Raw genomic sequence first — 24,921 nt, 5'->3', positions numbered from 1 at the left:
AAGCTAACATTTTCTATCATTATCTTGCTTCTGCACTCTAAACTTGTTTTATCATAAAGCTGTACTTCTATCAGTGCAGGAAGCACAGCAAGACCTCCTGTCTGCTAAACACGTTTTCCATTTAACTTCCTGTAGTAACTCTGAATGACCTTGCGAGCAGCACCCATCCAGGGCCATCCGTCGTACAGAAAAATCCTACCCCAAATCTGCCACTTGTCTGCAGTGTCACTCTTAAATATTTGACAATTCTATTACCCAGTCTCTTGGAAGGAATCATCTGTATTTGATTATTTTATTAGCATCTTTATTTTCACTAGGGATTACTGGCAGTCTATAATTTGGCCTTCTATCAAGACCACTTTACACTTTTCTTGACTAAAACATGGAAACATATTTTAACCATATGCAGCAAAGCAAAGGTTTACAGCACAGCAATTTTTCAAACAACTTAAACACTTCTAGTGATTAGAAAGTAGGACAATGAATATTCATTCTTACCTTTTTCCCCTTTTCTATTCTAGACATGATCTGTAATCTTATCCTTTTTTTTTTTTTACTTTGTAAATAGAAACACACTCTATCCTTAAAAATGTCTGAAAAAAAACATTTCAAATGAGCATGATTTATAGGGAAGCAAAATAATAAAGAAGTAACTTCATTAACAATGAACTACAAACTCACTTAAAAGTAATATTCTTAAGTTGCTGAGAAGGCATACAATCACAAAATCACATGACTTCAAAATCGTAGCAGACCTCAGAAATCATCTAATTGGTTCGTTTTTACATGTGAAGAAATTGAGGATTAGAGTTTAAATTCTCTTAAAATAAAGAAGTAGTAGTCAGTCTGCGAATGAAGTGCAAGAAAAAACAGGCTTTGTAATTTAAAAACAGAGCAAAAAAAAACCTCTGTAACAAAAACTATGTGAACTTCAGCACCTTTGGCTACTTAACTTCTGGGGCCTCAGTTTCTTCATCTTTTACAATAGTGTAAGATTTTAATAATTCTGTCTACTGAAGAATGTTGTTGATTGTTTCATATATCATTATTCAGGAAAATAACTTTATTTGTTAAACAAATATTTATTGAGTACCTAATATTCTAGGCATTGTCTTTAGCAGACAGGCAAAGAACTAGGAATATTTAAGTCTCTGAATAAAAACTAGTATTTGTTCCCTTATCCTATCTTATCCCTGTCTTTAATAAACATTATTGAATACCTAGTCTCTGTGCAAAGCAATGGAAATACTAGGAAAGTAAAACAGTTATAGTCCCTACTCTCAGCTTAAAATCTAGGAGAGGAAATTAATAAATTAATAATATTTGATTTGCTAAATCTGAAACAAAATGTTGTGATAAATATTAACAAAAGGATCCACTTAGGAGAAAGTATTTAAGACAGATTCTCAAATGTGAAAATGAATTGACCGTACAAAAAGCTGGGGAAAGATTATCCCAGACAATGTATACAAAACTCCTAAAAAGAAAAAATGCTTGACTTATTGAAGAAATTTCTAGTTTTTAAACTCCGTTTCAATCAAGGTCCTTTTCTTTCTACAATATATTACTGGACTGTCTGCAACAAAAAAATTAAATTCTACAATTTTGGAAACTTACCAATAAAAGCAGGCTAAATAAGCACAGAGTAAGTATCAAGGTTACTTAGCGGTAGATGTTGGCTGGACCAAACAATATGTGAAAATGAATAGAATCAAAACTAGCTAGTGATAAAAGGCAGATTATGAAATCTGGACTTCATTTTGGAGGTATTATTCTGAACATGGAAGATATGATGAAAACTACTTTAAAGAAATTTTAATCTGTCACAAATAAACTATTAAAGAACTAAATAATTACATAAATCAAGGTTTAGTTAAGGAGGGCCTAATTACAGCAGCTGAAATAGAAAATACTGCAGATATGCTACATCTGGACATGACAAGAAGCTGAGCGCGTGACACAAAGACTATCTGTGAAGCTGAAAAGCGTAACGGTGTCACAATCAGGAAGGGAAGAGGAACAGAGACTAGTGACACAAGTTCAAGAAATCTGACATAAATTGTCACATTTTAAAAAACTTCCCAATTACCCAATTCTTTTTCATAAGTAATACGGTTATACATAACATTATCTTTTCTCCAAGTGATTTTAAACACTAAACAAGCAACTTGAGATACAGTTACAAGAAGATACAGTATGCATTAATACTCCCACTTAATCCAGATAAACTCAAATTGAAGGCATCTTTGCTTTGGAAGCAAGTGCCAGCAAATGACAATTAGTCAAAAAACGATTCATCAAAAACCTACTGTCTGTAAGCGGCAGTATAGTGTAGTAGTTACCACATGGCTCTCAGGCTCTAAAACGTGGGTTTACTGGGCATTAGCTCTGCAAGCCTCTCAAATTACTCAACCCTGCTTTCTGGTAAGAGTGGTCAATGGCACCTACCTCACTTAGCTGTCCATAGGATTGAATGAATGAATACATGCAACATGCACAGAACTGTACCTAGCATATAAGCACCCAAAACTTAGCTACTGTTTATCCTGTGCAAGGCACAGGGGGAGGGGTGGGGAAAGGGGAGGGGGATTGCAAAATATGAATCACCAGTTCTAGGAATTTACCATCTATTTAGGGAGGCAGAAGTACCCTACATGCAACAACTTGAGAACAATTGAGTGTGATACTAATCATTAGTATAGTAAAAGATGAGCGATGGAAAAGATTAATGCAAGCTTATGAAACTAAATGCCTCAAGAAAAGAGGCTTTTCTAAGTAGTTACTGATTTTTTGTTCAGAAAGCATCACAAGTAACACTGATGGCAGTGGGCAGCAGGAGATTCTGTCAATCCTTAAATTCATTAATTCAAATGTAACTAATTTGGTACTTGAGATTTAGGGTGTTTAAAAATTGAAGATGAAAACTGCCAACCAAAGAACCCTCACTAAATGACTCACTGCAAAGGTAAATGAGATTAGGCCAGTGATTCTATTAATATTCCGTGACTAACACAAGTAATTCTAGTTTCTGGTTTAATATTTTGGGTCACATTATAACTCACAATAAATATCACACTCAATTTTAACAGTAACACTTTACTAAAAGATTATAGGAAAGGTTCAAACTAGAAAAAGTAAAGCTGAAAGGATTTAGTGCACTCTGATACAGTTCTGAAATATTTTCCTTCCAACTCTAGCAAAGGCCTTAATGTAGTTCTCACCTTAAGACATCTAAGCCCAGAGACAGAGATTTGATTTCAATATGAGAAGTTTAGGTAAATAACCTATTGATGGATTATTTTGTCTTGTGCTTGATTCAGTGACTTACAGATTGTAGATGCTCAGTAAATATATACACATAAACTTGGAGAGAACCCAGATCCAGAAAGTCTTGGTTCCCAGCACTGCAGCTGTGCTATCTGCACTTCAGACTGGTGGGATACAAAGCTGACAGGGAGGGCTGGTGGGGAGGGCTGTCGGGAGGCGATCACAAATACAGACCCTTCAGAAGAAATGCCCTATTTTTAAAATCTCTTTATCAGAATTAGCAATATACCATCGTTATTAAATAAACATCTTAAGATAGTTTAATAAAATCTTAAATATTTTCATTTTTATCACTGCCTCCAAAGCATGTTCATTAAACTTGTCAAAATGAAACGAATTCTGAATTCATATTTTTATATTTCACCTGACAGTACTTCAGCAGGTCTTGCTATTTTCAAGTTTACTTAGTAAGTTAGAGATGGCTTTTTCTCTATTTGGTATTTTAATGAGACACGTGAAGTCTGTTTTTTGGCACTCCAGATACTAATAAAACAACCCAATGCAACTATTTTAAGTTTTTAACAAAAAAGGAGATTGATGTATACTGTTAGCTACAAATCAGCTTTCAGTAAATAAAGCCCAGCTGTCACCTAGTCTGAGCACCCCACTTACTATGGAATATGTGTAGAGTGCTGTATTCTTTACTACTTGACTCCACAAACTTCACCAGTCCCGGCAAAGTGAAATGACGTGAGACACATAAAGCTGCAGTCTCTGTGCCATTCCCTAGGCCTGACCAAGCCTTCAGCTTCCTGAAATTTCAATTCCTCTAGATCTTTTTTCTCTAAACAGGAAGTATATACTTCCCCTATAATGGTTCCTGGGTCTCTTAGGGGCTTCCAGTATACCCTACTCTGACTGTGGGCTTTTGAAAGTCAGTAAATTTTAATAGAAAGAAGTTAAATTTTTATCCTAGTTTGAGGCTTAAAAGTTTGTGTATCCACATATTAAATTCAGACGGTATGACCAAAAAACCACCACTAATGATCAGAACTAAAGATAAAATCTAAATGCAAAAAGTCTTTTATACAGTATGTAAGCTTCTTTTGCTCATTCATTCACCCATTCACCTAGACATCAGGTCTTCCTGGGTGCCCAACTGCAGGGATTCAAAGGAAGTAAATAAGAAAGATTTCAAGTTTTTAAGGGTGATTAAAAGAACATGCAGATTGCATCCTTACTTGAGCATTATACATTCAAAATTTCAACACTCAACATATGTACAGGCAATTTCTGCCCATCCTGAGCATCTGTGGTATGATTTCTGCAGTACTTGACATCAACAGTACAAAGAAAACAGATGGGAGTAGTTTTTCATATTATCGTTAGAATACTGATCGATTACATGTTAAAATGATACTTCAAACTTAAAGAAGAAAAAGATAACTTGGGTTTAAACAATGCCCTATTCTTATGACAGACAAAAAGGATTACCCTCCTTTATTTATTTATTATTTATTTGGACATATTAATTTGTACTCTTTGTAAGAGGCATGACATTAGAAAACCAAAAAGGATAAATTTTTTCTTCCTGTTTCCAAAATCAGTCACCCTAGATGATCATGAGAAGAGTTAAAGAGAGAAAAAAAAATTACTATGTATGCTATCTCATCACATTTCCCAGTTGAGTTTTTTTCTAAATGGCATTTTTGTACATTAAAACTACTGAATGCAGAATCAGATGAGGAATTTAAACTTGAAAGCAACTATGTAATTAGTATGACAATTTAGCCTTGTAACTCAAATCTAGTAAAACAAATTAGAGGTGAAAAATTCCTAATATATGATGTGAGAATTTATCTCAATATATGTATAATCAATACATGTATAAATTATAAATTTGGGTTTTCTTTTTTTTTTTTTTGTCACTTCTTAGATCACTGAAGAGGGAAAACTAATTCATTTAAGTTAGGAACTGGGCACACCTTTTTTAAAAATTTCAACAGTATGTTTCCTTTATCTGGTGTTATAATAAATGCTCTATAAAACTGTTAGGTGAAGCCTCAGGTAAGAAAAAGTTCTGTTTTGAGAATAGCACTTATCATTGCCCAAAATATTTCAGAAAATGTTGCAGACTATAAGATATTTAGCTTGGACAACAGTAGATAACTTTGAAAAATGTTCATCAAATATTTAAAAAAGCATATTAAATGTTTCTTACCAGATAAATTATTGGATTTTTTGTTTAAAAATATCACCCAAGTTTTGTAAAATGAGAACTCTGAGTTTACATTAAACATCTCTAAAATAGGTACTTTTTAAAAATCAATACTGTCATGAGATGCAGTTGTAAAAATTACCTAGATTTAGAATAAAAGAAACTTAAAAGAGAAAGCCTTGAACTCAATTTTTTTCCCACATAGAAGTACAGATATTAGCAGAATATCCACTAAGTAAAATGAAAATATTAACTGGTTTCTAAGACACACCATTAGTTATAACATCTAAAGTGGGATTTTATTTGATGAACTGCATAAAGCTTTCAGAACATTTGCTGCAACTCAGATAGAAAAAGAGGCAAGTATTCACATATTATGTTAGTCTGTAGGCAAGAAAGGCATTTCAACTAAAATATGTCAATCCCCGAATCTGAAATCGGTTAGACATTACTGATGTAGTATGTGGAAGAATTTCTGTATAGAAGATTTTTCAGGCTGACATACAGTACTCAATGCTGTTAAGAGTTAGGTAAAATCAGTCTTTTTTTTGTTAAGCAATGCCTCATTTCCACTAAAGCTTGGTCTTCAGTCCCACTACCCAATGCCTGCCTTACATTAAGTCGTGCTTCACTGGACCACATAAAGTGTTTACATTATAAAAGGCTTCTAGGTCACTTGGTTCAAGTGTAACTGCTGGTTTCATTAATGTTCTGGGAGCAGGGGAACTCTCTCCAATAATTCTCAGGTTGGTAAATTTGATTTTCCAAGTATTTTCCACAAAAGGGCAGCGGATGAGTCCAAAAATTTGTTCAAAAATGCCCAAACAGGTGTTCCCTCGGTGGACAGTCCCCGCAACGCCAACCATAACTAGCCCATGGGGAGAAGCAGCACATTTGAGTCCATGGGAATCTAGATTGGGGCTGAGAAAAAGATATTCTTCTTTCACTAGTGAGAGCAGACGAAGGCTCACAATTTCTGCTCCATGGTAGTCTATCACATTTTGTTCAGATGTGTTGTAATAAAACCTAAGCTTGACATCATGCCAGAAGTGCTGTGGCCCCCATTCATCTTGAGGTGGTCCCAGAAAAGGATTCTGAGAATTAAGAAGTCCAAAGAACCAGTGACAGAATTCTTCACCTAATCGACGAAAATCAACCTTTTCAGCTTTTTTCTCTTCTTTCTCCTGCTGATTAAGATAAAATAAATATAAAATAAAACCAAGGTTAATTCTCAAATCTATTTTGTATCTAGCCTGTTTCGGAGCTAAGTTTTAATGTACTGATTATAGCAGAAAGGAAATGAACTACATGTGAACTCACTGAAACCATTATACATAGTAAATTCTTTCTCAAAAAGGGGAAAAATCATTTTAGAATTTCTCAGCTTAAACTTCTGAAAATTCAGCCAAGAAATTAAGGCTTAACAAAGTCTTAAAATATCAGCGTGAAGAAATGGTCAATAATGATTTACATAAGCATTTTCTCTTGATTGTCGCAGTGATTTCATAGGTGTTTATCTCTTAAAACTTTCAAACTGTATGCTTTAAACGGATACACCTTGCTGCATGTAAATTATATCACAATATAGTTTATAATAAACAAGCATTTTCACTGTCTTTAAACAGGTACTTCTAATATGATTGAAATAGGTTATTTTCTATGATTGGGATAATTTTATACTATTTCTTTTTCCCCCAAGGAAATATTATTGCAAAAATATACCTGTTGGGCTAGATTTATATTGGATGATATATTCCAGAGCATAGCAGGACCCCATTTAGATGGTTGAAGATCTTGTATTTACTGAGCACATGCTATTATTAAATGCACTAGGCACTGTGCCTGGCACTTAGGTGCTACTTTCTTCTATCTTCACAAGCCTTATGACATAGATAGTATCATTATGCCCATTTTATAAAGAAAACAAGGCTAAGAAAGGTCGTTACTTGCTCAGGGTTACACTTGGTGTATAGAAGACCCTAATCTGACATCATGTCTATATGATTTCAAAGTCAACATTCTTTCCAGTACATTAAGGAAGCCCATAGAAGATCCTTTCTTAATGTGAAGGCAAACATCTCTCACTGTAAAACCCCATTAATTCCATGTGGTACATACCTCTAAAAAACTACAAATTACTTAAAGGTTCATTCAAATGATATTTAAATATTCACACAGTATCTAAAATGTACAGTGGAGATACAAAGAAATAGGAACAGTCAATGGAGCTGGAGGAAATTACTAAAACAGGATTTTTTTCTAGCTTAAAAAAAAGTTTCTTTCATGAATGTTCTGCAATTTAATACCAAACAAAGTCCTCCAAATGAGAAAGGGTTTACAACAGCATTTTTTTTAAGTGGAAAAAAATAATTACAGAGAACCAGAAGCTAAATTAAATTGATCCTGTAATCTATCCACTCTCTTTAAAATTTAACAGTCCTTGTTTGATAAAGGGATAAAAACATTTTTCCTCACAAATCAACAGAATATTATATATACATTACTAATATCAAAAATATTTTGTCAGGTGCTTTATGGCTCTTCCTTTAGGATGCAAAAGATATAAAATAAAGCTAAAATTATAAAAAATTAAAAAATTAACCATGTCATCCCAAGATTTAGGATTATCTGAAGATTTTTACATAGAACTATGGTTCAGCACATGACTATAAGATCTGTTTTACCTGTTCAGAGAATTTAATGTCTTCTGTCTTAACTGGCTCTGGCGTTCCCTTCAGCTTCAGTTTTAACTGCTTTTTCCAGTAGTCCTTTGCATGCTGAATAAGATTGTGTTTTTCAGTAGCTGGAGGTATAATAACCCCCTGTGTTGCCAAGTACTTAAATATGACGTCTCGGTGGACCTTTTTACGCCTCAAAAGCTCGTCTACACTTTGACTGTACACTAATATTGCACGAATGGCATCTAGAAGAAAATTGTAAAGATTAATAGAAAACCACAAGTCATTTGTAAATTATCCAGGGTCAGCAGAAACTCTATCGAATAATATTTAAAACTCTTGTCATGGCATTATTGCTTTTCTATGAGATGGTTATCATTTTAAAAAACGAGCAAGTGTGCTGTCAGGTTTTGAGTTTTAAAAAACTTCTTTGGGGAGGGTACAGCTCAGTGGTAAAGCACATGCTTAACAGGCATGAGGTCCTGGGTTCAATCCCCAGTACCTCCATTTAAAAATAAATAAATGAATAAATAAATTCCCCCTAATTCCCCCCTCCACCAAAAAGAAAAAAACTAAAAAAAGTTAAAAACAAAAAAAACCCAATTTCTTTATGCTATATATTTCCCTAAAATTCCTCCTTCCTTTCACTTCTCATAAGAGATTGTGAATTTCTGCATTTTCTTTTAAAGAATGGTTGTATTTTAAGAAAAAATTTGCAAAGAAAAAATATTTTTTCTAATAAGGTCAATAGACCTAAATTCATTTACAATCCCTAAAAATAGGTAAAGTTGCAATGTCTTATATGTGCAAGAACTTTCAGTTCAGTCTTCTCACTCTAGAGAGAATGAAAGTCAGGGATACTTGAGGGATCAACAATTACACTTCTAAGAAGTGGCAGAACCAAGACTTGTATGCTCTCTTCTTTCAATTTTAAAGAACTTCTATTAAACAACAAACTAAAGATTATTTTTAACATGTATGAAGTATACAGAATGGTAATAAAATGAACTCCCATATACACATCACACAGCTTAAGACATAGGAAATTACTAGTATCTTTGAGGCCCTCATTTTACCTCTCCCTACTTAAGGTTATTTATTCCCTCTCTTCTCACATGTACTGACTGTCCTAAACCTTGCTTATCATTCCCTAGATTTCCTTTATAGTTGTACAGCATAACTCTGTAGCCCTGCATAATATACTTTGGTAATTTTTGAATGTTCTATAAATCTAATCCATTGATACACACAGTCTTCTGTAACTAGCTTAATGTTTTTGAGATTAATCTATGTGGATAGATACAGCTGTTGGAGTTAATTCATGCCAGCACTGTACCACAGATAATAAATATTAATTGACTCTACCACAAGGTATCTATCCTTTTGTTTATGGGCTTTTATTATCTGTATCCAATTACAAACACTATTACTTGGAACGTTTCCATACATGTCTCCCAGCCCAGAGGGGCAAGCAGCCTGAGCATCACCTGGAGCTTGTTACAAATGCAGAACTTCTGGGCCCACTCCAAAACTATCCACTCAGAATTTTAACAAGATCCCCTGAGGGATTCACAGGCACACTTAAGTTTGAGAAGCTCAGGTAAGCAATCTTCCACTCTAGGAGTTAATATCAAACTTTTTCCAAAGTAGTAGTTCTAATTTATACTCCCCCAGTAGTTGTCAAAAGACTTACTTCACAAGATCACCAACACTTCAACTTTACACGTTTAGTTTTTGCCGATTTGGTACATATAAAAGACATCCTGTATTTTTGGTTTTCATTTCACTGCTTTCTAACGAGGTTGACTATCTTTTCATATGCTTTTTTTTTTTTCCTCTGAGAAACGTCTCTTCAAATCATGTAGCATTTTTGTACTGGGTAGGTTCTTATTTGCTTTTAGATTCACCATTAATTAAATCCAGCATTTTTATCGATTACAATTTTAAACCACACTCACCGAGACTGTTAGTATGTAAAATACATAAATGCCAAAGAACTACATTAAGTCTGAAATTATCTTCAGTCTAAATTCTTAAAAATGTAAATCGACTTAAAAGCAGAGAAAGTTTTAAAAGGCAGACTCTAACTTAAGTCATGCTAACACAGAAGTCGGAAATCTTCGCATTTTAAAGTAAAATTCAGCAAATTTAAAATAAAACTAGTCAGGTGATTACAAAATGATATAAGTGCTTACATTACATTTTTATATGTACTAGTTACAACCAGACTGAATACTTATAATCCATGAAATCCACTCTACCGAAGTGTTCATTTGGCTCTGAAAGTAATTTACTCCTAGTACACAGAAACATCTCAGAAAAAAATCGGATCCACAGAGACATGGACTCAAACTATCCGCTCTTTTATCAGTCGTTGCTTTCGGAGCAGATTGATAGAAAATGTTTGCTATCTTCTACGCTTGAAGAAAATGAGCAGGAGCTGACACTCCTCAGCTAATCGAAACTGAAAATGGAAAATACGCTGACTCCTCGGAAGTTTTTTTTTTTTTTAAATCACTATTTACGTACTCTGAATCCTCGAAACAAGCAGCATTTGCCCATAACATTCAATGGATAAAACCTGGAAGCAGCGCCGTTTCCACCTACTCCACTTCCTGGAGAGGCTTGCCGCGGGAGGGACGCCCGAGGCTGCTCTGTGGTTCCAAGACCACCGAGGCCAAGACTCCCTAGGGTTCCGCAAAAGCACGACGCCGGACGGGCTAGGGGCGAGGCCTTGCATGGCCTCCACTCGCACGCTCCCCCAAGCTGGGGGTCAGTGAGGCCTGGAGAGGGACGCCGGCCCTTGGGGAGGAGGGTTTACCCTTACCTTGGCGGTCCTCAGGCTGCACCAGGCGGTTGGTGATGGTGTCGCACAGAGCCATGATCTCTTCGTTGTCCAACAGGCCGAGCAGGTTACGACAGCCCTCCATCTCTGGGTAGCTGAGCCCCGACATCTCGACCCCCGGGAAGGGGGGAGAGGACCACGCCAAAAACTTTCCTCAACTAGGCCCACCGGGCCGGCGCCTTGGCAACAGATACCGGAAGTGCCTTTCCCGTTGTTCGCCGCCAAAAAGCCGCCGGTATTCCAGATCTGTGGGCGGAAGTAATCGTCAATGAGGGCAATGAGGAAACGCGGTGCTCCGCCTTGTCGTTCCGGGCTGGCGGGGACTAAGGGGACTCCCACCGATCTCACTTTAGCGAAGCACCGCGTTTACACCGGGAACATCAACCTTCCACAAGGGAAAACGAAATCCTGAACTCCTCAAGAGTCCGTCCTGCAAAAGAGCAGCAGGGATGGTTGCGCAGGCGCAGGTGCGTGGAAAGCCGGCGGCGGCCCCCGCGCGGGGCGAGCTCCCGTGATGCCGCGGGGCCGGCCAATGGAGGAGCCTCCTCCCCGCCCGCGGGTACGCCCCCGGGAGCGCTCGCACGTCCTCTGCGGCCGCTTCTGAGTGCGACACACCTGTAGTTGGAGATCCTTAAGTTACATAGTTCTGTGTTAAAATAGTTTCATTCTGTTTAACATGATCCTTGGAAAAGCTAAGAAAAAATCCACCTATCCTGCGCCTCTCCTGCCCGCCTCCAGCTGACTTTCCTCGCCAACAGTCAGGGATCGGCTGTTGCTTCTCTTCTGATCCTCGCCGGCTTGCCTTTTGGAGAAGCGGTATCGGAAACAGTTTTAAGGTTGGGGACTCTGGAAGCCAGGCTGCCAGGGTTTTATTCAGCTCTTTACTAACCGTGACAGTGAGCAAGCTCTCTGGTTCCCCAGTTTTCTATCTGGAGATGAATCTCGTAGAGGTACCCATCTCAAAGGGCTGTTGGGGCCGGGGGAGGGGGTGAAGAACTGTGCCTGGCTCCTAGAAGAGCCCAGAATATATTAGCTCTTATTATTACTGTTAGTGTGACAGCTACCCACATTCACGAGAGGGAAACTTCAGACCTAAACGCGTTGGCACTTGCCAACTTGCCATTGTCTCCTAACATTGTTTTAGTCATATTTTAGATTTGTTAACGTTTAGATTATTGCCAGTTAGTAGCTGAAATATACACATGTGCAGATCCAGTTGAGCAAACTTAAAAAAAATCACAGCTAAATATCAGTCATAAAATATACTGTAAATATAGTCTTTAAGGCGTACAAAACATGCCTAATCTAATTTACCAGTGGATACTATTTGGGGTATCATTTACTCAACAGATACCAATTCTTTGTTTTTCATTAAGTACTGAGTGCCTACTATGCTAGGTATTGAAGATGCAGAGTAATGACCCAGACCCTCCTTCAAGGAGGTTTTGGGAGTGTTGCAGGTAAAGAGGTAAATTTTCACAATACTGATGTGGAACCACATGGAAAGCATGCCCAACTTTTTCATTCATTTATTTCTTTAAAAAATGTATTTTTTAGCACTACTTGCTAGGCATTGTTCTTTATTCTGGGAACAAACGCAAGTCCTTTGGAGCTTGCATTCTAGTGAGAGGAAACAGACAATAAACATCCAGACAGTACTATGCCTGGAAATCCTATGGAGAAAAATCAAAAGGAGAGGGTTGGAGTAGAGGATGTTGCTATTTTGTACAGGCTGTCAAGAAAGACATTGAAGGAAAGACTTGAAAAAAGTGAGAGGCTGAACCACAGAAGAGTGTTCTAGGAAGAAGCAATAGTAGAGGGTCTGAGGAAAGAACAGAGGACTTGGCATGTAGGAAAGGCAAGGAGGCTGGAGCAGCTTGTGCAAAGAGGAGGCATTAAGCAGTGAGTTTAGAGTTGTACTCAAGATTGATTGAGAGCAGATTTCTCAACCGTGGCGCTGTTAACAGTTTGAGTGGGATAATTCTTTGCTATGGGGCTGTCCTATGCGTGGTAGGATGCTTCACAGCATCCCTGGCCTATACCCACTAGATGCCAGTAGCACCTCCTCCCCAAGCTGGGCTACCAAAAATGTCTCCAATTCTCCAGATGCTTCCTAGGGGGCAAAATTCCTCCAGTTGAGAACCACTGATACAGTGTCACCTGTCCAAAAGTGCTGAAGAGGTGAAAATATTCTATGTCTGGGCTAATACGGTAACCATCAGTGCATGTGGCTACAGAGCTCTTGTTGTGTGGCTAGTACAACTGAGGAACTGAATTTTAATTTTAATTTTAATTAAATTTTAATAGCCACATATGGCTAATGAATACTCTTAGATAGTACAGTCTGGAACCTTGTAGGCCACTGTAAAGACTTTGGCTTTTATCCCTTACCCTTCTGCCTGCATTTCCTATTATTCTCTGTCTCTCACTCCAGACTAGTCACAGTGGTTCCCATGCTGTTTGTTCCTTAAACTTGTCATGCAGGTCCTTGCCTCAGTCTCTGTTCTTGCTGTTCTGCCTGGCACGTTCTCCCCTCAAATATCTGAATGGCTCGCTTTCCCTTATTTCATTCAGGTCCTTGCTCAACAGTCACTTAACAAAGAGGTATTATCATCTCTTATCACCATCCTGTTTAAAATCATCACCTACAATGCCATGCTTACTTATACCTTCCCTACCCACTTAATTTTTCTCTCTAGTACTTATACTGTAGGTTTGTTACCCCCCACTCCCGCCCCCGGTAGAATGTGAGTTCTCTGAGCCAGAGGTTTTTGTTTCCTTCCATTGCCTGTTTCAGAGCGTGGCACATAGTAGGTATGCAGTAAATATTTGTTGAATAATTGAATGAATTGCAAAGCCATTGGAAAATTATAAACTGAGGAATGGCATGATCTGACTAGTTTTCAAACTGCATCATTTTGGCTGCTGGTGTATAGAACAGACCGCATGAAGGGCAAGGGAAGAGGCAGGGAACCCAGTTAGAAGACTACTACAATAGTCCATGAGAGTGGAGGGCATGAGAGTGAGTCAGGGCTGATGGCAAGGTTTTGGTTTGGGCAACTGGAGTTGCTGTTTACTGAAAGGAGGAAGACTGGAAGAAGTAGGTTTCAGTGGAGAAATCCGGAGTTATTAGGAGAGATTAGTCTTTGTGGAGAGTGTGGTGATGCCCAAGAAGATTAAGCGAAGAATGAGGGGTGAGGTGGAAAGAGAACCACAGGTAAAAGGAATGAAAAAGAATTACAGGGAAAGGGAGCGGTAGTGAAAAGTGCATGGAATAAAACAGCATGGCTAGAGCAAGGGGTGGTACAGAAGCCATGGCAGAAAGAGAAATGTAGAAAAATCCTAACAGGAAGGGCTCAGCACCAGGCAAGACCAGCTGCCTTTTAACTGCTGTGTAAGTCTGAGCACAGTGGGATATGCTGAATTGCCTTAAAACTTATGCTGGAACTTGAATACAACCGGTCCCCACACCTCTTTGAGCTGTTTTCATTAGATTCCATTCTTGTGGTTTTGATTACTGAATACTGTGAGAAAAAAGTTTTCTAGAGTAGAGTGGTTTGGGGCATTAGACCTGTTAAAATATCCATTCATTCAACAGTGGTAAATTATTTAAGTACCTGTTGATAGGGAAGTTCTTAAATGTCCTGGAAACTGAGTTTCTAAGAAGCCTCTATGAATTTAATAGTTTACTTTCCAGGGAAACATGAAGAACCTTGTTTCTTTAGATCTGTGGTTTTCAAACCTAGGTGTGTATCAAAACCACCAGGAAGACTTCTTAAATGACTGATTAGCACTGCACCTGATCAAAAATTTAGTATTTCTAACAAGTTCTCAGGTAATGCCTCTTCTGCTGTTCCGGGGAGCACCCTGGAAGAATCGCTGCCGGTAGGAGAGAATGAAACATCAACCAGCCATGTCTGTACCAGACCACATACTTTGTCTCTGAAATCACTGATCCTCAGGCAAGCCTAACCCTCTCCACTTGAGTATAGTAGATCCATTCATGCCCTACACTTGGAGGGAAAACTGCATGGCACCACGGTTTGAGGAGGAAACATTGGCTTTTTTCAGTCCCATCTTTCCAACTATTAGTTGTGTGACTTTAGTCAAGTTATTTAACCTTTCTGAGCCTTGGTGTCTAAAAAGCAGTGTTCATATCTACCTTTGGGTTGTTTTAACAATTTGAGGTGATACATACACAGTAGCTGGTACACAGTGATTTAGTAAAACAGAAACCATTTCTTCTCCAGTGTGCAGTACCCATAAATGAGGCATGAGCCTCTCTCCCATTTTTAGTTTTTATTCAGTGTAATACTGGATTGCCTCCATTTCAAATATTGATATACAGCCCAAACTTCTGGCCTTGTTAGCAGCTGATTCTTGAAATCAGTCTAGATCTTATGTTATGAAAGCAGTCTAATTTGTTTATCTTGGAAGTGTATTTAATATTTGATTGCTTCCCAGCATTCCTCAAATTTCAGAAAAGAAAAAATGGAAAGTCTAGATAACCCCAATTATTTTATCTAAACACCTCAATACACTTAATAGTCTAAGATCATATGACCATAAATCATAGATGCAGAATTCTAGATCTAGAATGCTTCAGTAACTTTCTCGGTGTTCTTCAAAGCATAGCATTTATAATATGTACACATCACTGTAATTAACACAATTATTCTTTCATTTCCAGTGCTCTTTCGCATCAAAGACATGCTCTTTCTACTCTGTCCCCCATTTTTTCAAGTTGCAAGTTAGAGCAAACAGTGTAGGGGGTTTTCCTTTGTAAGAGAACCAAGAGTAGGAGCCCTCCCACCCAAGGGCCTCACTTTTAGATACACATCACTAACCAGCTTCAACATTTTGCCATTGAAATGCTTTTGTAGGAAGTAATTTTCAAAATTTACATCTTATTTCAAAGTGACTTCCCAGCCTTTTTTTGTTTTAAGTTCCGCCAGAGGCTTTACATCCCTGGAGAGTTACCAGTCTAGATCAGTCTATTTACTGTCTTGCTTTTGGTGATTCTGGTGTCTGTCTTCCACCTACAAAGTTTGCAGACGGCCTTGTATCACACTGAAACCATTTACTCGAAATGACTTTAGTAACCAGCATTCTGTCAACCTGTAATTCCTACATCTGAACATGGACATTACTTTAAATAATGTCTAAAAATATCTATTTTGTGTAAACTATATTGTTCTGTTTTTTAAAATCACTCAATAATCTGAATATGGTAATATTAACTGTAATACCTCCTTCTCTTATGAAACAGAAATTTCTTAGTTAATATATACCTTAAGTCTAATTCCTTCAGAAGCAATGTGCTACATAAAACTGAACACTTCATTACCAACAAGGACAATGTTTTATTGAACAAATCTATGTACAGTACAAAAAATTTCTTGAAATGAGACACTATTGTTGATTTATTGCAGTTCAATGGCTCAGTTTTAATTTGTACTCTTATAAAATGCAAAGTAAAATAATTTAATGTTCAACAAGGAAGCACAAATTTCCTTTCTTGCTGAATCTGTAATATCTTTCACATATTAACAGTCCCAAAATGCATATGCAGCATTTAGTCATTCTGAAAAGGTGTTTTACAGTACCAAATAAATTAAAAAATAAACACTATCATCCCTTTTAGGTTTTTCATCCATACTACAGTTTAAACCAAACATGAAAGGAGTACAGCTGAACCTTCAAGTGTGATTTGAGAAGAATCACAAGTTCAGTGTTATAAGTTATCTATTCATTATATAATTGGTGTTTTTAAAAAAACGAATATGGCTAAAGCCCAAAGTACCAGTGTCCTTGTCCACGGAGGTTCTTTTCTATCTTCTCCATAGTATCTGAGCAGCAAAAATTCAGATTTGCTTTTTTTTTTTTTTTTACCTTACTGAAACAGCAGAAAGTTAATATTTAATGTTTCAAAGGAAATTTTTATTTAAAAACAAAAAATTGAAACTTGGTCCATGTAAGATAAACACATCCTCAAAACAGAAGTAGAAAAGAAAATGAGAAGAATTTGAGGGACAAGAAGAAAGTTTCCTTATCTTCTGAACCCCACATTAGAACTGTTGGAAGTTTATGCACCCTATAAAAGCAAAATGATGTACATTTATGTTTTATAAGGCATACATAAGAAAATGTACACATTCTTTCAACGGCAATTATTTGATACACATATAAAGAGGTTAGAACAATGGTCAGATAGAATTTCGTAAAACATTCCTTGATTTATGATTTATTGGTTTATGTATAAACCCATTTGACCTTAGAGTTCCAGAAACAGTTTTCCCTTAGCAACACAAAGTAGAAATAAAACCTCAAATTAAAGACAAAAAAATAACAAGTGGATTATGTTTAAAAACATCTTGGTATGAACTGCAAAATGAATGAAAATAACAATCTGTAGACATGGATTTATGTCAATAGTTACAACTTAGAAAAAATTAAAAGTTAAAGATGTGATAAAATGTTAAGCTGTGATTTTAAACTTCTGAAAAATGTACAAAGCAGAAATTGTATTTCAAAAAAACTTCATTGTCCCTTTGAACTAGTTTCCAAACTGACTTCTTATTACATGATGTATTTTAGACTGAACTGAAATAGAACTCCAGTATTACATTTTTAGTATCAGGAAGTATGGAAAACACTTTTTTCTTTAGTTGACCTTAAAGGATTTTAAACTGTGTTAGGAGTTGTGTTTACTTATGTTATTTAAATGTAAATTCCACAGCCTAACTTAGGCTACATTAACAGAACAAAAACCTGATTTGATTGGAATGGATTCATGACTATCAGCTGCATAGTGGTGAATGCCTGTGATAAGTAAACTAATAGAACTGGGAGGGTTTGTTTGAATATGTGATCTGCCATGATCTAGTAATCCTATTTTAATAAAGTTTGGATGCTACCCTGGAGGAAAAGTCCCACTTCCTCAGTAACTTCATTCAAGATGCTTTAATGTTTAAAAAATTTATAATAGAGTTTGATGAGATTATATGCTTTGAACAAGAATGTGTCAGAATAACTGGAATATTTGGTATATTAATAGCTCTGTTTCTAAAGAATTTGCCTTTGCATTTTTGTTCATTTTACCCCTGCTATAGATTAACACGCTATTAGGTAAAAGGAGGTCTTTAAGCATCCTCTTTTAGAGACTGTACAAGTGGAACACATCTGAGAGGATATTTTTAAAAACTTTTTTGTTTTACAATTTATTAAATTAAAATCTTCCTTAGGAAAATTACTGGTCATTAAGGAAAATAAATGCATCAGCATACCTTATTGTGTTCTTGCTGTGCAAATGTTTGTGTAAATATTTCCTTTTATATATAAAAATTACTATTCAAATCAAATTTACCAGAAATAAGAAAGCATGAGTAATACAGCTTATTTTAGAATTAACTCTCCTAACTGAATAAAACCAATGAATTCTTATGATTCTCGGCTGCATGTTTTTTTCAGCCAGTTATTCTTAGAGGACTGTACTTGGATAACACATTAATGTCTAACGGACCTTACTAAGAATCATCAAGTAATGTCCTAACCCTACTCTACGTACAAACGGAAATATCCCAGTGTGCTTATACCATTATTCACATTGAATAATTAATTTGCAATTCAGTGTTTTCCTTCAACCAAGATAGCCTTAATGGTCTTAGATTCCTCTCATCTCTCCCAAGTTACTGACTGTATGTTTTCTACTGACGCTGCTGCCTTTTAAATATAACTCATTGGTATTACAAAAATGGAAAGTGAAAGATTCTGTCAAGAGCTAAAGCTTATTAGCAAAGTACTGTTTTATTTTTTAATTTTCAATGCTGACATGTCATTCATTGAACTTTGATCTAATCAATCACCTGGAAACAAGTCACAATCTTTTATGGATAGCATGGTGATAAATCAAGTTTAATTTTCATCTATCAGTTTCTAAATTATAATAAACCAAACAGAAATGGTTCCTTAAAGTGTATTTGACCAGGAAGGAGGACATAATCTGATTATGCATGACAAGAAAACAAATCCCATTTGTAGAATACTTTTGAAGTTGTTTATTGTAAACCAACCCTCCCCCTTTTTTTAGAATGGGTTAGTTTTTCCCTTTCTGTAAGGCCATAGCTGGTTATTCTGTCTAGTTGAACACGTTTCTCACATAAGCGAAACTGAACATGCTGCTATCAATCATCAACTTCTTAAAAAATGTGGTTTTCTGGATAACTGGTACTTTGGGAGTTTTGTAAATAACCCTTTTGGAGTCTAAACCAGCACATCTCCTCTGTGAGTTCATTCTAGAAAATGTGCTTTGTCTTTATCTTTAGTAATCCAAGACCGCTCTAAAATTAAGGCCATCAGGGAAATAGCAAACTGATGATGCATTTTCTTGTAGTGCTTTTTTGCACACTACTGCTTGATCGACAGATCTTTCTGAAACATTTTTATCAGGCACCTGTAAAACAGAACACGTCTGTTAATTCAAATTTTATTGACTTTCAACTAGAATTCTAATTTAGATTTCCTGTTCATACCCTTACTCATTGAAAGAATATTAGTATTAGTAGAAAGGCAAGCTCTTCTTTTGTTCAAGTTTGTTTTTCAATTATTATCTGGTTCTTATTTTTATTTTTGTAATAGAGGCTCAACTTGGTTTACATTCCAGCATGCAGATGAAAAACAATTCCATCATAATTACTTTGTCTTAGACCTTTTATTACATGAAACTTGGAATGAAGAAAAGCCTCAGATACAGTTAAAGAGCATGATCCAAAAGTATGAAAAAACCATTCAAGTTCTGGCTTCCACAAGTTCATAGGCCTAGGCCTATGCACATTACTTGACTTGTGAATGTCAGTTGCTTGATCTATAAAACAGGAATAGTAACATCATGGTGGTTGTATGGTTAAAAGGAATTAATGTATGAGGTAGTGCTTTATTATCTGTGTTATACAAATGTTAGTTTTTTAACCTCCTAAAGATTTATGGTATTTTCTATTTCTACAGATAAACCTACTGAGAAGATAGAAGACTTACTTTCATCATCTGAATCAAATCCAAAGAGTGTCTGACATTTCTTTTGTGCAAGGTGAGCCTCAAGTGCTTCTGCATTACAGTAGGTGGTCAGGCATTTGCCACATCTTAGTCTTTTCACTGATTTTTTACAAACGTTATCTTGATCAGAACAGGCATCTACCCTATCAGTCAGAAATTTTCTGCGTTTTGGCATACTAAGGTACCGTTCATCAAGGTAACTGGGAGGCAATGGTCTGACATATGGCTTTGTTAAAATTAAGCCATATGAAGTATGTTCACTTGTCAGATTTGGTTTGGAAGGTGCCTGAGATACTGGCAGGATATTGTGTTCTTGTGGTACAACACTGGGTAAAATGGAACCGTTTTCTGTCCTGATTCTATTTGTATCAATTTTCAAAGCGGGATCTGACGAAACTAAAGGTGTCTGCTCTATTCCACTGTGTCCATTGACTAAATCACTAATACTACAGTTATTTTCAGAATTTGGCTCTATGTCAGGCATCTTTTGGTCTATCAAGCTTATACCAGGAATAGTGTCACCAGAATGTTCATTTCCATTCTGAACTAAACGGTCTGTTTTCCTTTCCATACTTTCTATACACGTCTTTGGTTCTGTAGAATCTTTTCTTGATTTGCTAGTAGAAACTGGCAGACTAATAGTTTGTTTCTCATTACTAGATGAGTCTTTTTCCTGATGATTAGAACTTGAGTCTGTGAGAACATCCCAAAGAACTGCCTCACTTGGTTGAGCAGATGATTCTGGTGTTTTACTTAAATAATGCTGAGCTTCATGTTCATATAGCAGAGGAAGATCTTCAAAAAGCTCATGGCATTCTGGAAAACTACACTGAGCTTGAAATATCCTGTGACTCTTTGTGTGCTGAGCAAGTTGGAATGGCAGCTTGAATGACTCATTGCAATTAAAATGCAAACAAAAGTACACATTTGGATAGCTGTGTCTATTAAGGTGATCTATAAAATGCTGAGAGTCTTCAAATTGCCTTTGACAAAATTTGCATTTTCCTTTGCTCCACTTCATTACTGTTTGCCGCACATTTAAATCAGTTGGGTGTACAGTCCTTGCGTGCTTATTCAGAAAACCAATTCTTTTAAATATCCTGACACAGCCAAGAGCAGGGCACTTAAAGTTTCCTTCTTGATCTGTCGCATATATGTCTTTTGGATGGCACACAGCTCCATTGATTTTATGAAGTACTGAAGTGTCTTGATTCAGGTCATAATCATCTTCCTCATAATCACCTTCTTCGTCTTCTTCCTCCTCATAGTCATCCACACACGCAGGTAAAGGCTCCGCAACACTATTTAAAGAAGTATCAGGACTGCCATTTTCAATAATGTTTTCAATAACATCTTCCGATACACTTACGGGAATTTCAATGAATTCAGCCACGTGCACAGGGATGGTGTCTTTGTTTCCATCACTGGAAGCAGTAATGGTCTCTACTTCCAAATCCTTATTATCAGAATTCCCATTTTCAAATGAAATGAAAGTATCAGAATAATTTATTTCTTCCAAAGCAGGATTTTCCTGATCCTCCTGTTGAGCTGCTGCAATTTGCTGTCTCTGTATTTTCTTAACGTGATTTTTTAAATGCTTCTGCATAAGTCCTCTGTTTCTAAATTTTCGACCACATATTACACATGAAAAACTGCCTTTTTTCTGGTGAGCCTGGGCATGCCTTACAATGTGACCACCTAGAAATTCCTTGTTACATAACATACACCGATGCCTCGGGACGTTATGATCTACTTTGGAAGCGTTAAGAGCTGTAACGTTTTTCTTTGCATTAATATGACCTTTTGGTTGCACTCCAGATACATCGTCAGGATCAAGCTCTCCAGTACTCTGATCTGTAAGAGAGTCAAGCCCTTCATCTAAACTTTGCTGTTCCATTGCCTTTTTCACATTACCTGCAGAATTTTCCAGTGTACTTTCATTTAGAAATCTAACTGCTGATTTATCACTCAGTAATGCTACACAGTTTTTCTTAATCATTACAAAGTTCCAGAATTCAGGATCAAAAAACAATCCCTTTTTCAAAATCGGAAGTAATTCAAAACGAACACGGTTTTGAACACTACTTGTGCCTTCATTGTATTCTTCATCTGGACGTTTGTAAAGTTCTTCAACAGTATGATAAGCTTCCAAGGAACGTTCAAGAAAAAATATTGAGAGTGCACAAATCCTGAGGATCTCCAAATCATTTGGCAAAAAATGTGCAATTGTTTTATAAATTAGACATTTTGTTTTGGGATCATCATGAAGGTCTAATTGTAGAGCACAACCACATATTTCAACACAAATTTGTAAGCCTTCTTCTTCCACCTATGAAAAGAAAAATATTACTACTAAATACCTTCTTAAAAATTATTAACACTTACTAGTTTATCTTTTTAAAAGACAACTCTGAAATTAAAGCTGAATAAACACATATTCCAAATGTGCATTTTCTTCAATGGGTAGCTTTGCTTAACTCCTTAATATATAAATAAATCTTTCTTTTTAAACTTGAGAATAACTGGAAAGGTAGCATTTTAAAAAGCTTCCAATTTATTTAATTCTCAAGTCCGACAAGCCCTACTAACCATAATACAAAATGCTTCACAACCTTATGGTGATTAAAAATACAAAATGCTTCATAAACTTATGATGACTGAAGCTTCTTACAAATCTAGGACCCTGTTTTAAGGCACCAACCTCACATTCTGTGGCAGAATAATACTTATTAAATAATATTATTTATCCAAATAAGGGGAGAAGTGTGAACCACATGAACAGGACAGTTACAAACTTTCCAAATCTATTAAGGTATCAGAATAATGAACCTACTGGAAGTTAACTGAAAATAATTCAAGCTTTGAAACTTTTCCTGATGACTCAGAGATAACTGCATCAGCTTTTAGTTGGGAATTTGTTGTCTATCCATCTCAATTCAAATTATAAATAACGCCTCTAGTGATTTGGAATGATCTAAATGTTTGTTTGAATAGAAAGAGATAAAATAATATGTCTTTAAAAGTGTGTATGTGTGTGTCATACCGCCTGTATGTGGTATATTATAAATGACCAAGAGGAACACTTCCTTGCCAGCCTCATGTCCTCTCAGTTTCTTACATGCTATGTAACCCTTACTTACAGTTCCACAAGGAGACCTTAACTTTGCACATTGCTTTCCCTAGCTGGTAAATTCCTACCCATCTCCTGTTCATTCTTTGAGAATCAATTCTGCTTTGAAGGTTTTTCTCATTCATTCTGGCTCCTGCCCTGGGTTACAGTTAAACACTCCCTATTCTTTCCACTGAAAATAACTTACACTTATTTCCTAGGAGCACATATATGCTGTTTTATAACTGTCTATGCCCCTTCTGCTTGGCTTTGAATTCCCAAATCACAGGGATAGTGTCCCATTTTTTGTTTATCCTGTGTTTAGCATAGGAGATGGCATACAGTGACCTCTGAACAAATGTCTGCAGAATGATTGAGATCATTCATTCCACTGACTTTAATTTTCCCCTATAAATCTACCATTGCTAACTTGGAATCCTTTTCTGAATTCAAATTTCTTATTTCTGTCTGTTACAATTAGATATTCCTATTTACACTTTCCAGATAAAGCAAATTCAAATCCATTGCTTCAAAACAATTCATTCTTTCTCCAAAGTTTTATCTACATTCTTTGTCTTTCCTCATGAAATTGTAATGTGCCCAGTTGCTGAAGTTTACGAACATCAGGATCATCACAAAAAGGAACAGGATACTTCCTTACCTGTAATCCTTTAACAATTCCAGTCTATTTGTGGAGTGAAGTTTCAGCTTTTGTCTAGTATTGAGTCCCTTCAGGATCTCTAGCAACCCCACCCCAAAAAAACTAAACTCTGATTAGTTCCATGTTCTACACACGTCCACAGATTTCCCTGCCACTGGACAGCTGTGAGAACTAACTAATAAAATGAGGAAAAGGAGCTCTATAAACTACAAACTCCTCTAAAAATATTCATATTATCCTCATCTATCATTTAAAACCCAGCTGAAAGCATCTTCCTCTGTAAAGCCTTTTCCAATATGCTATCTGTAACGCCTCCTCCTGAACTCACACAGCATTGCCTGTCCCTCTTTTCACAGCACAGAGGCACGTGACTGATCTAGTCCATAAGATAAAAATGTTTTTAGTAGAGTGTATTAAAAAATTCAAATACTTATTTCATCTTTGAATTTTTCCTCTTATCATGTATTCTTAGGTTGACCAGACATGTGAAAATGAGAAAGCTCTGTGATGCTTGGCTGAACTTCACCTAGATGAAAAAGCCTCTCAATTTTTGGTACAAATGAGAGTCATATGTTAAAAAAAGATGGACACATCTTTATTTCTTAAAAAGTTTTACAGGTGATTCTGATGCACTTCCAATATTAAGAAGTATTCTACAGCATAGTTTGTTTTTTTTCCTCCAGTTTTTGGTGAGGAGAGAGGTAAACTTTGACAATGCATTTGAATGACATTTTACTATTTAATAATGAAGCTATTAATGCAGTTAGCACAAAAAAAAAGAGAAATAAAACAGAAAAACCATCTGATATAATGCTGCTTTGTATCACGAGAATATGATCACTGCACGGTCATTACATCTAATGAGTGACGTGATAATGAATGTGATAAACACATAAATATATAAAAAATATTATTTAGTGGATGCCTCCTTATATATTTAAAAGTAACTCACATAACGATTCAGTTAAACAGAGCTACCTAAAATGTAGGGTAGCTTTATCTTTCCTATCTTTGTAGTCAAAGTTCTATTCATATTTGAGGAGAGAAAGTAGAAGGATCTGCAGGATCCACTTTCATGTCTATGTAAGAATC

The 24,921-nt window shown here is 36.3% G+C and overlaps 2 protein-coding genes and 1 long non-coding RNA gene across 11 annotated transcripts in view; 1 reads left to right on the top strand and 2 right to left on the bottom strand.

Annotated features, from left to right (window-relative positions):
* Positions 1 to 537: 537 nt before the first annotated feature.
* Positions 538 to 11,496, bottom strand: C1H3orf38 (chromosome 1 C3orf38 homolog). 3 transcript variants are annotated; one of them, XM_010966445.3, is made up of 4 exons: positions 11,357 to 11,496; positions 10,991 to 11,254; positions 8,170 to 8,408; positions 538 to 6,672 (listed from the first exon to the last, which is right to left on the bottom strand). In XM_010966445.3, exons 2-4 carry the CDS (start codon positions 11,115 to 11,117, stop codon positions 6,097 to 6,099), a joined length of 942 nt encoding a protein of 313 aa, XP_010964747.1. In that variant the 5' UTR covers positions 11,118 to 11,254; positions 11,357 to 11,496; the 3' UTR covers positions 538 to 6,096. The 3 variants fall into 3 exon arrangements, with proteins under 3 accessions (XP_010964747.1, XP_010964748.1, XP_010964746.1); XM_010966446.3 differs by having other exon boundaries at positions 538 to 6,669; positions 10,991 to 11,479; XM_010966444.3 differs by having other exon boundaries at positions 10,991 to 11,477.
* Positions 11,497 to 11,569: 73 nt separating this feature from the next.
* The window catches only part of LOC123611699 (uncharacterized), a 36,453-nt gene continuing 23,101 nt past the window's right edge, over positions 11,570 to 24,921 (top strand). For 2 of the 3 annotated variants that reach the window (XR_006718794.2, XR_006718795.2), the window contains exons 1-2: positions 11,631 to 11,844; positions 20,012 to 20,093. This is a non-coding gene — a long non-coding RNA (uncharacterized LOC123611699). Of the gene's footprint in view, positions 11,845 to 20,011; positions 20,094 to 24,921 lie in introns of all 3 variants that reach the window. The other variant, XR_006718791.2, reaches the window with a different exon arrangement.
* Positions 16,348 to 24,921, bottom strand: part of ZNF654 (zinc finger protein 654) — an 86,394-nt gene continuing 77,820 nt past the window's right edge. For 4 of the 5 annotated variants that reach the window (XM_045503808.2, XM_045503809.2, XM_045503812.2 and 1 more), the window contains one exon: positions 16,348 to 22,388. In XM_045503808.2, the coding sequence (XP_045359764.1) occupies positions 19,980 to 22,388 (2,409 nt within the window). In that variant the 3' untranslated portion in view covers positions 16,348 to 19,979. The remainder of the gene's footprint in view (positions 22,389 to 24,921) is intronic. The other variant, XM_010966447.3, reaches the window with a different exon arrangement.

The sequence above is a fragment of the Camelus bactrianus genome, chromosome 1 (genome assembly GCF_048773025.1).
Source record: "Camelus bactrianus isolate YW-2024 breed Bactrian camel chromosome 1, ASM4877302v1, whole genome shotgun sequence".
NCBI classification, from domain to species: domain Eukaryota; kingdom Metazoa; phylum Chordata; class Mammalia; order Artiodactyla; family Camelidae; genus Camelus; species Camelus bactrianus.
This window is presented reverse-complemented; position numbering and strand designations above follow the sequence as displayed.